The following is a 15,470-nucleotide window of genomic DNA, read 5'->3' as shown; positions in this document are numbered from 1 at the left end:
GTCATTTTGCATCTCAGTGTAGTCGTTTTGTGTCTCTCTGTGGTCATTATGCATCTCAGTGTAGTCGTTTTGTGTCTCTTTGTGGTCATTATGCATCTCAGTGTAGTCGTTTTGTGTCTCTTTGTGGTCATTTTGCATCTCAGTGTAGTCGTTTTGTGTCTCTTTGTGGTCATTATGCATCTCAGTGTAGTCGTTTTGTGTCTCTTTGTGGTCATTTTGCATCTCAGTGTAGTCGTTTTGTGTCTCTTTGTGGTCATTATGCATCTCAGTGTAGTCGTTTTGTGTCTCTTTGTGGTCATTATGCATCAGTGTAATCGTTTTGTGTCTCTCTGTGGTCATTTTGCATCTCAGTGTAGTCGTTTTGTGTCTCTTTGTGGTCATTTTGCATCTCAGTGTAGTCGTTTTGTGTCTCTCTGTGGTCATTTTGCATCTCAGTGTAGTCGTTTTGTGTCTCTTTGTGGTCATTTTGCATCTCAGTGTAGTCGTTTTGTGTCTCTCTGTGGTCATTTTGCATCTCAGTGTAGTCGTTTTGTGTCTGTTTGTGGTCATTTTTTGTGCTCTGTGTAGTTTTTTTCCAGCCGTAAAGTTGTGTTGGGCCAAACTTAATTGAAACAACTGAAACACGCATATCAAATAAATCAAAGACCGCCTGACAAAGGATCTCCAAACCGCGGGTCCAAATCCAAAAGAAACGACATGCCTTCAGCAATCCCCTGCTGTACTGTATACGCCTGGCGTGAGCGAGAGTTTCCCACACTCTGCACCGGGTGTGTATCGGGGATCAGTCATGTTGCGTCTCTTAGTTGTAGGTGTGCATCTCTGTGTAAACTTAATGTGTCTCTTTATAATCAATTTGCATCTCTTTTTTGTCTCTTTGTAGTTGTCTTGTGGCTTCATCCATCCATGATATGAACAAGCCCACTACCTGTCACCTTTCTGCCTCTGGTGGGTGGGGCCCCTAGATTCCATAGAGAGGCCCGTGCCACCCTTGCCCCCCCCCCCCCCCCCCCCAGCCCCCCGCCCCCAGCCCTGCTTTATGAACACATTTTGTAAGTCATGCAACTCCAGCTAATAGGAATGTGAAAGCTGCTGCTGCTGCTGCTGCTGCCAACATAAATGCCACTTGACAAAATGATGGCAACCCTGCATGCAAAGTCATGGGACATTGAGTCTGTGTTGCTTCCTTGATGCCAGTGAGTGGAAGCAACCACACCTCACTATCTGAACGTCCTACAGCAGGGAGGAGACATCCAGACAGATCATTAGCACCGACCACTCTGCTTCCCCGCTGCCCGGCCATATGGACCCACTGCTCAATGGAAACAGCCCTGGGTCTTCCTCTTTCATGCTTGTAGGTGTCAGCCCCCCCCCTTACTATTTCCTCTTTGGAAAACATGCTCAGTCTGGCTTTTCTGCAGCTTCATCCGATGACACCGCTCACACAAAAAGCGAGGTGGTGAAAGGGGTGGGGGTGGGGGTGGGGGGGGGGCTCTCACTGACAGCGAGATGGATGCCACAAGTGACAACCTTTTGTTTTAGTAAAATACACCGAGATGCAAAAGGTGGAGGCCAAGGGGAACAACTTGTTCACTTGTTCCGTTTGGTTAAGCAAACCATGGCACTGTCTGAACTTGTTACTTTTCCAGGTTTAGGTCGCTGTAGCTCAGAGGGGGGGGTGTTGAGCTGTTGATATAAGCCCCCCCCTGTGTTGAAAATAAGCATCACAGCAAATACACTCGCTCGGTAGTGTTGCTAGAATAAAATAAAAAAAAAACTCAGATCAGGCTTCAAATTACCTCTGGCTTTGTCCTCCTCTGTGAATAGTTTACTGGCTCTAAAGTGGCAGTTTATACTCTACGTGCCAAAAATGTCAATAAAACCGCCTTAATCGCCCGTCCAATCTGTAATAGCACCTGCTTGTGGAAGCACAACACGCCCCTGCAGTCTATCGCAGCTGCAATGTTTCCTCCCCTGTTAGAGCGCTACTACAGTCGGAAACGCAGGTCGCAATTACGCATTTGGACAGGCGCACTTTGTTGAAACGACTTCCGGCCCTTTCTTTTCTGCTGGACGTTGATAAAAATCAGGGGGTCAACAAAGTGCACGCATTTGTTGAGGCTTCTGAACAAAACGTTGAGCTTCTGAGAGTTGGAAACAGCACTTGTGTTTTCTTATTCTTTCTCGGCATGCAGGAAATATGGCCTCGAACCGTTATATGAACAATGTCTGTAATAAGTGAACTGAATTGTGTGCATTTGAAAAGGCCGATCTGATTTTGATAAAGATGCAATTACATTTATCTTACAAAATAGCTACAATAGCTGAATTCTGCGATTTAATTTAACAATTTGCAGTTTATTTATTCCTAAATAATATTAAATCTCTTTACATTTAAATTGTGTATTTTGTGTAAATTCATGTAAGTAGTTTACTTTATTTAGATCAAATTAAAAGTTGTAAGAATACCAGCAGGCAGACTTCAATTTTCTTTTTTTACATCAATTTAATTAAGTTGAAATATTTAATTAAAATAGTCTTTTGATTTTAATATTCTGGTTCGTTCACCGTTTAGGTTGTGGGATTTCAGCTCGAGGCCTTCTTCTCTCTTTCTATGCCTCAACAAGGTTTTATTTAGCCACAATCATATTAATTAGACCCTCATATTAATCTGTGCCACAAACATGTTCGTGGAGCAAAATCAAGAACGTTATAATTATCAGCGAGAGCTGTATATCTTAAATTCATTCCCGGTAAGAAATAAAGTAAATATACAACTCCCTATTAACGAATGAACACCATGCTGCTGCGTATTGTATTTTCAGATATCGAATAATATAATTACTCAACAGATTTTTTAAGAGCAAAAAAATAATTCCACAGTGACGGGACACTTACCGACGCACTCGTTGGCCTCTCGCGCCGTGGCGCGCTGCCACGGCCGGTCGTAGTGGAAGGGCTTGCACCTGTCGCACTCCGGTCCCGCCGTGTTGTGCTTGCACTCGCACACCAGGTTCCCCTCTCTGTCCTTGACGCACTTCGACGCGTGCCCGTTGCACTTGCACCGTCCCCCGACCTGCAGGTCCGACACGGCGTAAAAGTAGGAGTCGCGGGCCAGCTCCGAGTCGTCCTCGTTCTCGTCGCCGAACGTGTGCAGCCGGCTGAAGATCACCTTGATGTCGGTGGCCGTCACCCAGTCCTGCAGCACCGGGGAGTTGTCGAAGTCGTGCGCCGACGGCCTGCCGTCCAGGGTGCTGAAGGCGATGAGGCCGCCCGTCAGAGGGTGCATGTCCGTGTGGGAGTCCGTGCAGATGGCCTCTTGCTCGTTCTGCTTGGTGATCGCGGCCTTGTTCTGCCTGTTGTACATTTTCTTGCACTGGGTCGAGTAGTACTGGAACGGCACCCACGACTTGCCGTAGTCCATGGACTTGTAGATGGCCATCGACTCGGGTCGAGGCGAGCAGAACTGCAGGCTCACGTAGGTCACCTCGAACTTCTTGCCCAGCGACAGGGTGAGCGTGACGTTCTGCGGGAACTGCGCGTAGTTCTCCGACTGCCAGCACGTGAGGTTGTGCGGGTTGTTGAGGTCCGTCAGGTACGCGGGTGGATGGGACTTCTTGGGGTCTGCGGCGTCGCACGTGTGACAGTCCCTCATCCGCTCCTCTCCCTTCTCGGCCACCACGCAGTACCTGGCGGCGGGGCCGCCGCAGGTGCTGGACACGCGCACGTCCTTGCCGAAAGCGGAGTTGACGAAGTCCGGGATGCACCTCCGAGGGTTGGCGTTCTCGTCGTAGCACGGGTCCGGCGGGGAGGACTGCGCGGCAAACATGCTCAGCCCGTACCCTCCGAAGACCCCCTCGGTCAGCGCCGTGACCGTCACCAAGGTGACCCAAACCTCCAAAATCCTTTGCATTGTAATCCGTGCACCGCAGGGGACCCGCGCGCTGAAATGTGATGGAGACAACAACAAAACAACCAGAGTTAATAACACTATAATTAATAAGGATAAAGGCAGAATCCAGACAAGTATAAAAACAGTTACAACAAATGATGCTCTGAGAGAGATTTGGGAAACTTGGACGAACTAGTGAAGCGTGTAACAAATTGAAATGTGAATGAAATATTCTTACGAGGCAGAGAAACCCAGGACACTGCCTCCAAATAAACCGCTCAGTCTGAAAGTGAAGCGCAACTCCTAAGAATGTGGAGAACAACCTATCCCGTTTACGCACGCCAAAAAAAACAACTGCCGCTATAGTTCTTCAGCCTTTCACCTCCCCCCCACACCCTTCTTTGATATTCCCTAAATATAAATAAGAAATGGCAAAAGCCCAGCTGGCTCCGAGTGTCCCTCTGCCTCTGCCTGTCCTCTCAGTCACACCTCTGCCCACCTCTATCTCTGTCTGTCCCATTCCCCTCTCTGTTATAGCAGGGGGAGAGGGGCTCCACTCGTCCAGAGGAGAGGAGTCGGAGCCTTTTGGAGTGTCTCTGCGGAGGGAGAGGGAGCGGCGACATCTTCCGGCGGGTTGGTGACACTACATGTTAAAAAAAGTACACCAGTCAACACTTCAGGCGACCAATAAAGATAATTATGATGCAATGGAATCTTGTGATTTGAAGATGCAAAAAAAGAAAGAAAGAAAAAGTTGGCATTAAACGTGTCGCATCTGTAATAGGTCACACATTTCTGCAGAAATGTGCAAGAGGAAGTAAAGTTGTTGCACAAACATCTTGTTGTATATGCAGAGAGGCAAGCTGTCAATCTGAACAAGGAGAAAATAAATACTGTTGACCATTAAATGGCCCTTACAAGTCATGAAGTCATCGTTATTTTCCATAATAATTTGGGCTGAAACTGGTTTCAACCTTTAATGTAAACTCTCATTTCTATTTCAATTCAAACAACTGTGTGGGTATGAATAATAGAAAAGCTGCGAGCCGCAGACGGGCGAACATCTTGGTGGAAGGTGAGAAAAGCTGTTCTTCACTTTGCATTTGTACATTTACATATTTTGACAGTTGTTGCCATCAGCAATGATGAACGCCAGAGATAAACGAGAGGTGATTTGACTGTGGAACAAACACTACGCCTAAACAGCAGCTCACTATAAACGTCTGGGACATTTTGCATGAATACTAGTTTACTTATAATAAACTGATAGCCTGCACCATGAATTCCATGACCAGGTGTGTTGCTCTAAACAAACTCTTGTGTCAAACGAGGGTCTGTCATGTAAAGAGACTCCTCCTACAACATTAGTAGATTGCAGCCTTACAGTATTTTAACCAGCGCAGCCTAAGAGACTCATTCAGTTCCTGTTTTGCAGCACACGTTCTCTGACTCTGCAGTCGGAGGGTCTATTTTTGAGAAGCACCAACACAGGAGGATGTGGTCTCTGTATTGTTTCCCCTCTGCTGCTGGTGTGTTGATGTGGGATTGATCTAGGACACTGATAACTGCAGATATAGGTAAGACTTATGACTCGTACTTCATCATTTTCAATCTCTTTTTGTGCCTCAACATGTTTACGGTACGTTCCATGTATCTGTATCGCATGTCTCATCCATGCTTGTCTCAGGTTGGCCGTATTTTGACCATTTCCTTTACTCTCTCTCTAGCAGGAATAAGCCTCTGTTGCACAACTTCCATCACATCCAACTGCAAAGTTATTCAATCTCTGCAGATTTCCTGTTCCCCTTCTTTTAAAAGCCGCTCAATGCTGTTAACGGTGCATTCAGAATTACGTAAAGTTTGTTTTTGATTTGAAAGATTTTAAAGATTATCCTCCCTCCACTTGTGCAATTAAAGCAACGCTCACATTTAAATAATCTTAATGTTTAAAGAAACCCAATGAGATGAATGAGAGATGAGAGTTTGCATTGTGCCAGGGTAGGCTTTGCATGGCAGGGCTGGACAATGTGGCCTGACAACATACAATGGTGTAACACCTGCTTCCTCACTCGACAATTGATTGAATTGACCTGCTTACAAAAGCTGGATATGCAAGGAACCCTAGAGTACAGAGCTGCAGACAACTGCAAACATGCTTGTCCTCATGCTTTAATATGCAGTATGTGAATATAATCATGGCATGCTTTGCAGTTCACAAGCTTGAACTTATTTTACTGTTAGACTGATGCAAAAACGTTGGCTGAGTATCATCACGTATAGCTATTTTATAGTTATTAGTTAATCCCAGCCAGTGCTTGTTTATATACTACCCCACTACAAGGTAAAGTTAAGTTACTGCTGCAGTTTCAAATACAACAAATATGGTGAAAAATATCCACATATGAGTCACCTGGAGCTGCTGAGCCCTAACGTCACATATTTGACAGCACGCAAAAACTGCAAGTTAGCTAACTAGCTAAACATTTCAAATTGTTAGCTAAAAGTAATGAAGAAACAGCTGAAACAGTTAACGTTAGCTTAGAGTAATGGACAAACAGATACAATAGAGAGCTAAATGTCATAGATAAACAGTCAAAACAGTTAGCTTGTAAATAATAGCTAAAACTGTTGAAATAGGTAAAGAGTAATGGACAAACAGTTGAAATAGAGAGCTAAATGTCGTAGATAAACAGTTAAAATAGCCTAAAGTAATACATAAAACGGTTGAAGCAGTTAGCTAAAAGGATTGGATAAACAGTTGAAACATTTGTACAAATGCAAACATGACCAAACCAACCAACCAACCAACTACTGTAACAATGCCCACTTTAATTTAGTTATGAGTGTTGAATACTAAGTTAAAGGGGAACCTCTGCTCTACAGTACAGTGAACACACTCTTGAATACATTTCAAGTCAAGTTGCAGTTTCTCCCTCGGTCCCGTCTTAACGATACATAAGTGCTTCCCGGAAGGCCTTTTCCTGTTTTGACGGGCACAGGTGACCCCCAGTTGTCCAGTTGTGTCACTACACACATTATTCAACGCTGGTCACAGCTACACATCTTTCCACAGCTGGGCACAATGTTAGCTTCCGTATGCACATCGACATCCTGGAAGCCAAATATACTTATGAGGAAAATGTGTTTTTTTTTCTCATCGACAGGGATAGTCTCATAGTGGTCTTATTTATTTTTCTCTCTTTAAATAATCACAATATGAATTGAAACAGGCCTTGCCTCAATGAGATCGCTTCTTTGTGTGGTCAGTGTGGTTTTAGTTGTTTGTCATCAAATGCGTGTGCACCCTAACCACAGCTGTCATTTGATCTGTAGTAAGCAAAACCCTGAAAATGTGTGTCTTTTGCACAATTCTTGTACTTTGACAGACTTTAATATGAAACACCCACACTTGTGTCTTCGCTCGTTAACAAGAGGAATAAGGATGAAATGGGAAGTTGCCCTTTTACAAGATTCATTTCCCTCCTTGAGTCATATGGAATGCTGTCTTTTCAGCAGCTGATTTTAAGAATGAAATAGAAATAGAGAAGAAGAAAAAGAAGAAGAAGAAGGAGTTGTGGCTGCTGTTTTCGACCAGCTCGTCTCCGGTCTGCTCACACAGTCTGTGACTCACCGGTTTCAGTAGGAAGTGGCACACTGTATTCTATGATCTGACGTCTCTGCTGTGGACATTTGTGTTTGGTCGTCTCCGGGGAGGAACAATAATGATTATAAAGAGTCGGCAACAGCAATAACAGGAAGTTTGGACTAATTAAGAGACACAATATATTGGTTTACCAGAACACAATAATACGGTGTGATTCTTGTTTTCATTTTGGGACTTCCCTGCTGGTTCATCTCCGGTGTTTTTCCGTGGATGTTGCGATGCCTCTGCAGAAGATGATGCCGAAAATGGAGCAGAGCTCGTGCACGGAGGATCGCATCCAGCATGTCCTTGAGCGCAGCCTCAGTGGCCTGGGCCTCAACACTCCTGACAAACAACTCTGGAACGGTGAGACCCAATCCCATACCTGCCTTTAGAGGCAACGCAAAACAAAATCAGTGCTGGAAATGTAACTTTGACTTGGCTCCTCAATTCACATCAGAAATATACAGCAGGCGAAAAGTACAGATGATATGTTAAATCCAATTATTGAAAACTGTTTCTACGTGTATAGTGTAAAAACCTGAACTAATATTACCTTTAAACTTCCCCAGTTGATTACTTAAACATCTAAATAATGCATTATCTTATTAGATATGTGCTAATCCGCATACGTTTCCAGAACATGAACTGTATAAATTAGGTAAAGACAGGATCAAAATGATTGTTTTTTATTTTGTTGACATGTGAGAATCAAAGGTTTGAACTGAGATGATTTTTTGGTATCTCTTTGTATCACTCCATAAATCAGAAAATACTCTCAACAGCCATACATTTTGCATTGTTTTTTACGTTTATAATGTTCTGTAACAAAGTTTGGTGTATGTTTGTGAGAAACAACTCATCATGCAACGTATGACGCTACAGGTGAATCGTGTAAAAACATTAAACTCATAGATATCACCATGAAACGTCCCCGGTTGATTACTTACATTAAGACATTCTTTTTTTTTGTAGTGCAAGTTTTCATGTAAAATATGCAAATGGGGCGTTAACTAATAATAACGTTTGGTGACTTTAAGAGGAATCTAGAAAGGCAAATAGACAAAGTGTAGTAAAAAACATATCAATGTATATTTTGAATGTTTTCTTTCCACTAGCCTGAAAGAAGACTTTGTTACGGAAGCAAAATAGCCCAAAACCTCAAAATCGATCAGTGCATGAAAGCAAATATTTTTGCCTGTAGTTTCTCGCCTTAAATCTCTACAACAGGCAGCCGGCAAAGCACTCAGGAACATACTGTCCTTATAGAGACAAACGGGAATTGAAAGTGGTGACACACAGAACCAGGAGTGACAGACAGTATGGAGGAGTATCATGTTGAAAGACTTCATTCAGACCTTTGGCAACAAGGGACAGTGGCATAATCATTTCGTTTTCCTTCTCTGAATATTAGTCGTGAACATTTGCATAGATCTAGCGTGTTTACTGCCTGCTGTCAGGATGAAACCTAAAAGGAGAAATAAACCTTGCGTGTTTCTGTCTTTCTGTTCAGCTGGGCTGTGCATAAACCGCTGGTGTTTGGAGGAACTTGTGAAGAGAGATCCCCACAACTTCCTCATCCTTCTACAGAAAATATTGAGGAAAACAACGGAGGTTAAGAGCTGAAAAACAACATCATTCTTCCAAAGAAGTTCAGTGTGAAACGAGGAATGACGGCGTGTTCTTTCTTCTTCTTTTCTACAGGTGCTCGAGCAGTGTCGGTATGAACTGGTGGTGCCCCTCACTCTCCTGTTCTCTTCCACCCTCCTTAAAGTGAGCGGATGTCATTTATAATCAGGGGAGAAAGAAGCACAGACTCTTATTCCGTTTCTTATCTGAACCTGGTTTACTTCTGGTTTCTCCTCAGGCTCCTCATGTGGCTCCGGACTGCGGCGTGCTGCAGGAGGCCTACCTGTTGTTCCACGGTTTCCTGGCCTGGCCGGAGCCCTGCAGCTCTGCCAGTAAACGCCTGCTGAAAATCATCCAGAAGGAGCTCAGAGCACCAGGTAGCGCTGACGCTCTTAATGCAAATGAAATGGGCCCAACGTCACCTCGCTGATTTCTGTCCAGTATTGAAAGTATAGTTTAAACCAGTGATTTCCCACGAGGGATACTTCTACATCAAAGGTTTTAGCATATAGTCCGTCACCTTTATAACATGTCTGGTGGCGTTGATGAGGTGCTACTTCTGACTGCGTTGGTACATTTGGGGGCATTCTTCTTCTATCAGTGTGATCATAAGGGGGCAGTGTTTACCCACTGAGGAATACTAAACTAATACTGAATACCGCTATTGTACTTTTGTTTTAGGAATTTCATTTCAAAGACTGGTTCGGACCGAGCAGGGTATTTCCCCCGAGATTCACTTCTCCAAAACCATGTAAGTTCATAGCTATTGACAGCTATTAAAATAAGCGAAATATGGCTGTTTATTTCCAAACACCTTAAAGAGGAAGTTTTCCCCAAAATCAAAAAGACATACTTTTCCTCTCATCTGTGGTGTTATTTATCAATCTGGATTGTTTTGATGTGAGTTGCCTAGTTTTGGGGATATTGGCCGTATGTAATGGGATATAACTCCTATATCATGGGACTAGATGGTACTCTTCTTGTTTTGCTCAAAGTGGCAAAAAAGAAACATTTGAAAAAAAACTCAACAGCAATGTCTCTTTCCAGAAATCCTGACCCGTTTACCCAAGATAATCCACACACCTCATTGTGAGCTTCCGCTGTATTTTTATATGACACAAGCTGAGTGTCATATAGTCGCATTATATTGGAGAGAAGTCCGATATCTCCAATACCAGACAGCTCACAGCAAAACAATCTAGATCGATAAATAGCACTAAAGGCAAGAGGAAAAATAAGTATTTGGGATTTTTTTGGTGAACTGTCCCTTTAAATGTCCTCATTGCACTTCAAACTCAACAGCTCTTTTTAGGAGTTAACATTTGAGACCTTGAAATATGTTGTTTGCATTACATCACTGCTCTCCTTGTATGTGATGGTGCATTTGTGCGTTCATGTGTGTGTGTGTGTATCTTATTAGCACGGTGCTGTTGGTGAACCCAGATGAGGACGTCCCTCCAGAGGTCCAGTCCGTCTCGGAGCAGCTGAGCAGCACCCAGCACTCCAACAGAGACGCCACCATCGTCCTCATCCAGCGCTGCTTTCAGGCTGCTCTGGGCGCCCACCGCGACCAGCGGGCGCTCCACACGGCCCTGCAGGTGACCGACCTCGCGATGCACACTTCCTCCTCTTCATACTGTCTTTCTAGTTTCTCCCTAAAACCAACTGCCTCGATGTCCCTCCAGGCGAAGCGACCCGAGGAGCTGGAGCAGCTCGCGGAGGCAGTGACCGAGTGCATGGAGACGGCAGCCTCTACGGCAGATCCCAGGACAGCTAGACAAGCTCTGCAGCTCAGCATGGAGAGGCTCAGAGACAGCCTTGCTGTTTCTGCTCGTAATAATGTCTGCACGGATACTGGTGAGACCGATAACGTGAGCGTGAGGTGGATAAATGTGTGATCTTTTCACGATTGTTAGTGCTTCCTTAACCTGAGTGTGACCTCCTCTCATTAGGGGCCGTTAAGACGTTCATGCTGCCCTTCCCCAAATGTCACACATGCTCCTGGGAAAACGACAGCTTTGGTAATCAGTTCAGTTTGATCAACTCTCCTGCATTATTCAGCAGATATGTATCTTTAACTGCACAAACCTCTCTGCCCTCTCATCTCCTTTACATTCATGCAGATGTTCTGAACGACATTCTCTCCAGCGAGTCCGACCTGGACTCACCTCTAGACTGTTTCCCTAAAACCGAGATGGATGAGGATGATAGCATCGACACCAGTGTGGATGAGGAAGACGCGGTGGAGGGAAGCAAAGTGGACCACCGGGTCTCCACCGCATCCTCGTCCTCGAGGGACTCCGGCTACTCTCTCTCCTCCACACCGTCTGGCTCATCAGGCGTGGAAAGTGACGTCAGCGTGGACACAGCGCACGAGGACACAGCGGGAGGACCGAATAGCCAACCGAAGCTGAGAAAGAAACCCAAAAAGAAGTCCAGATCCATCTTAGGCGTAGAGCGCATCTCCATGTTTTTCAATGGCCCCCGCAGCCCGAGCATTTGCCGCCGGGCCCAGAGCATGGGCCACCGTAGTGATTTTACCAAAGAAGTTCAAAGAGCTGGGCTGCAGTTTAAAAACTCCAGGTCCCTGTCCAGACAAGTCCACCCTCTAGACAAGGATCCCCTGTCCCCCCTGAAGCACATGTGCGTCCGCAGGAGGCCGATCCTGAGCTGCGACGACTTCGATGCGGCGGAGGTGCCCACGCTGGTCAAAGTGGTGGTGTTTGGAGGTGACAAAGAAGCTGGCAGGCTGGCCAGGGCGTACAGCGACCTGCAGCAGAAAGAGAGTAAATGTCCCCGACTCACCAAGACATGCAAGCTGCAGTTTTACTTTGTTCCAACCAAAAGGAGAACTACGGGAAGCACAGGAGGACACATACCAACTGAAGGGCCGACAGGAAGTTCAACCAGAGCTGCTGCCTCTGTGGTGAGAACATCTGTCTCTGCCGCTTACACCTGTATGTGTGTGCACATATATATCTATATATATATATAGATATATATACAATATGCATTCATAGATACAGAACAACGTTCTAATAAAGCAGCCTTTGTAATGGCTTTATCAGGTTTTATAGGTCCGTTATAAAGCAATCATTAGTGCAACTTTTAGGTTGCAAGAAATTTAAAAAGTTCTCTTGCTGGTGAGTCATTAATAGAGTAATTAATGAAGGGTAAGCCATCAGATCTGCTGCAATAAGTCAGTAATAACAAAGGTTACAGTTTTTTTAGTCAGTAAATTATAAAAGTTGTTCCAGCAAATTGTTTCACAAATCCAATTGTCCATTTGAGGAACTAAAGACCTAAAAAGACTAAATGTGTTTTTGTTGGAGGACCATAAACACCAGCCAGAGAGACTTTTCACAACCTGGAAACCCAATCTTATAGTATTTTAATAGAGAACTAACAATATAAGTAATAACAACAAACTCTTAATAAAGTTGAACGTCACATTGTTTTCACAGACCTGCCGACAGGAAACTATAATGCCATTCATTCACGTTATTCCTTGACTGTGGAATTAGCACCTTTTATTCTTTCATTCTGACAGGAGTCTACCGGCAGTGTGCTGGAGGACACCAATCACATAGCCCAGATGTTGGGCATGATGGACCCCTGGTACGAGCGGAACGTCCTCAGTCTGCTCAGCCTGTCCTCTGACGTCCTTTGTCAGGTACCTTCCACAGTCTGGTCCATGCATCACATACTGAGTCAAGAGAGTCGCTGACTTTGGACCGCTGTGAGGTTTATTGTAATGATATAAGATTCAGTCCCCCCTCCCACCCCGAATAAGTTCCTTACAGTCCCTTAAAGTGGAACATTGGTGAGTTATTAACAAAGAATTGTCTCCGATGCCAAAATACATCTATGTTTAAATGCAATACGAATTACACAAGAAAGTCCTTGACCTTATTCTGTTGTTGTAGCAAGAGACACACTAATGTGATTCTATTACCCCGAAGACACTTGATTAGACTAATGATGATTAATTATTAAAAAAGAGCCTTTTTCATCCATCTAACCGCCCACAAAAGTGATATTTTACCACTTCAGGATTGTCTTCACCTTGTCTGAAAACCACTCCTGTGTTCTCTGTGAGCCAGACTGCCTGTAAGGACGGCGATGAGTCGTTGAGCAGCGCAGAGACTCTCCCCCTGCTGGCTGACATGGTGCTTTATTACTGTCGACATGCAGACCAGCCGGTTCTGGTGCAGCTCTACCAGGCTGAGGTGAGAAGAGCACGCACACACACAGACAAACACACAGACAAACACACACACACACACACACACACACACACACACACACACACACACACACACACACACACACACACACACACACACACACACACACACACACACACACACCTGATTTTTTTGTTTTTGATTTCTTCCCCCGCACAGTTGACCCTGGCTGGAGGAGAGAAGAGAAGGGAAGTGTTTATTCACTCTCTGGAGCTCGGGCACACTGCTGGAACCAGAGCGGTTAAGGCCATGGGTGAGTCACACTCTGACCCAGACAGCCACAACAGCATAAACACATACACACACACACACACACTCACGCTCACACATACACACATGTGTAATCTAATGTGTCTTTTCGTAGGTTCTGCCAGCAAAAGGTTTGGGATTGATGAAGAACGGGAGGCCGTCCCTTTAACACTCAGCGTTGCCTACAACAAGGTATGCTTCCTGCTTTGACTCCCACAGAACACAGACAATAACACAGCATGAGATATTTTTACACATGTCTCCTCTGTACCCGCCTACAGGTGGCTGTTAGCGGGAGGAGTCAGTGGATCCAGACGGAGGTGGTTTGCACATCGATAAACCTTTACAAAGCCTGCCAGAAACCGGAGCAGCTAGGTGTGGGACAGGGAAAGTCAAGTCTTTTATTATGTGCCAGCAATTGATTTATTTTTTGTCTAAGCACGTCGAATCTTGTCTGCCTAGATACAAGAATAGAAAGTCTGCAGCTGACAATGACAGAAGTCCTGAAGAGGCAGAGCTCCAAGTCTAAAAAGGGCTTCAACCAGGTGAAGGGTTGAAATGAAACGTTAAACATAGTCTCATGCGCACTCTCCCTTTGGAACGCAATCTCCTCACACTTCCTCTCCCTCCCCCTGGCAGCACATCTACATATCAGAGGTGAAGGTGGACAAGGTGCAGGTGGACGGTGGAGAGGACGGGACAACTTTCGCCGTGTGTCTGGATCAGGATGAGAAGAAGTTCATCCAAAGTGTCACCAGGTACAAGAGCATCACCACTGAGTATCACATCATCAAACCTTTACTTGAGTGAAAGAACCAACACGACAATGTGAAGATACCCCATTACAATGAATGTCCTAAATTCAAACTCCTACTCAAAGCAATAGTGTGATATTTTTGGAACTAGGGCTGTCCCGGAATATTTATCAGAGTTGACATTAACATTATCAGCATTATCACTGCTGTCTTTTCTTCAATCCAAATAAGTGAAGAGAAAAATACAATTTCTCTGAAATGTAGTGGAGTAAATGTATAAAGTGACATAATACATATTACATGTTTGAATGTACTTAATAACTTCCCGTTACTGCATTTCCCCTAAAGTTCGAGTCTCAGCACATGCATGCACTTATCAGACCCACATGCAGTGATGCTGTCTCTTCTGGACCTGCAGGTGTGAGGTGTCTCTGTGCTGTAAACCAGGAAGCAGTTCAGACTGGAGGTCCTACAAGCCCTCACCTGGCCAAGTCCAGCCCCTGCACCCGTCCTACTGCTCCCTGCTCTGCCTCCCCTTGACCTCTTTCTCGGCCTCTTATCCCTGACACACTTTGTACCGCGCTGAATCCAGGCATGTTTGAACCAAAGCAACGCGGGAATGAATAGATAATGAACATGGTGCAGAGAACAAACAGTACTTATAATAAGGGTGACATGTATTTCCCTACATATGTAAATATATATCAGGTTTATCCTGTAACTGATCTCAAGGTGTGCCACCTTTTGATGGATGGAGGAGTGTGACTGTTTAAAGGAATGCTTTCAAGCTTTCCTTCATTTTGTTTTCTTCTTATCTTCCCTAGCAGGGTTTACATCAGTCATCTGCTGTCAGTAGCATAAAACGAATTCCATGATTACTACTGTGTACGTTCTGTTGATGACAGAGTAAAATACTTTTAAAAAAAAGTGTAGTAAAATAATCTATTTATTTTGAAGTGACAGTGTTGTTGTTTTTTTACATTTTTTTTCAGAAAATAGGTTTGTATCGCACAACTGTAATAAAATCACACTTCAGTCTTTTCTGTTTATTCTTTGTT

General features: G+C 44.5%; 2 protein-coding genes across 2 annotated transcripts in view; one reads left to right on the top strand and one right to left on the bottom strand.

Annotated features, from left to right (window-relative positions):
• Positions 1 to 4,401, bottom strand: part of ntn1b (netrin 1b) — a 43,246-nt gene extending 38,845 nt beyond the window's left edge. The window contains exons 1-2 of the mRNA XM_068719151.1: positions 4,128 to 4,401; positions 2,896 to 3,941 (exon numbers count right to left, since the gene is read on the bottom strand). Coding sequence (XP_068575252.1) covers positions 2,896 to 3,910 — 1,015 coding nt within the window. The 5' untranslated portion in view covers positions 3,911 to 3,941; positions 4,128 to 4,401. The remainder of the gene's footprint in view (positions 1 to 2,895; positions 3,942 to 4,127) is intronic.
• A 3,246-nt stretch (positions 4,402 to 7,647) lies between these two features.
• LOC137878734 (phosphoinositide 3-kinase regulatory subunit 5-like) lies at positions 7,648 to 15,453 on the top strand. Its single transcript, XM_068719141.1, has 17 exons — positions 7,648 to 7,898; positions 9,046 to 9,146; positions 9,237 to 9,305; positions 9,400 to 9,538; positions 9,843 to 9,912; positions 10,582 to 10,759; positions 10,847 to 11,018; positions 11,114 to 11,182; positions 11,285 to 12,087; positions 12,712 to 12,834; positions 13,265 to 13,390; positions 13,568 to 13,661; positions 13,773 to 13,849; positions 13,939 to 14,032; positions 14,120 to 14,202; positions 14,297 to 14,415; positions 14,831 to 15,453. The coding sequence occupies exons 1-17, from the start codon at positions 7,772 to 7,774 to the stop codon at positions 14,976 to 14,978; spliced, it is 2,592 nt and encodes an 863-aa protein (XP_068575242.1). The 5' UTR covers positions 7,648 to 7,771; the 3' UTR covers positions 14,979 to 15,453.
• Positions 15,454 to 15,470: the final 17 nt, after the last annotated feature.

Source organism: Cebidichthys violaceus, unplaced genomic scaffold (genome assembly GCF_023349555.1).
Source record: "Cebidichthys violaceus isolate CVI_PGR_0920_01 unplaced genomic scaffold, fCebVio1.0.p SCAF_23, whole genome shotgun sequence".
Lineage (NCBI taxonomy): Eukaryota > Metazoa > Chordata > Actinopteri > Perciformes > Stichaeidae > Cebidichthys > Cebidichthys violaceus.
This window is presented reverse-complemented; position numbering and strand designations above follow the sequence as displayed.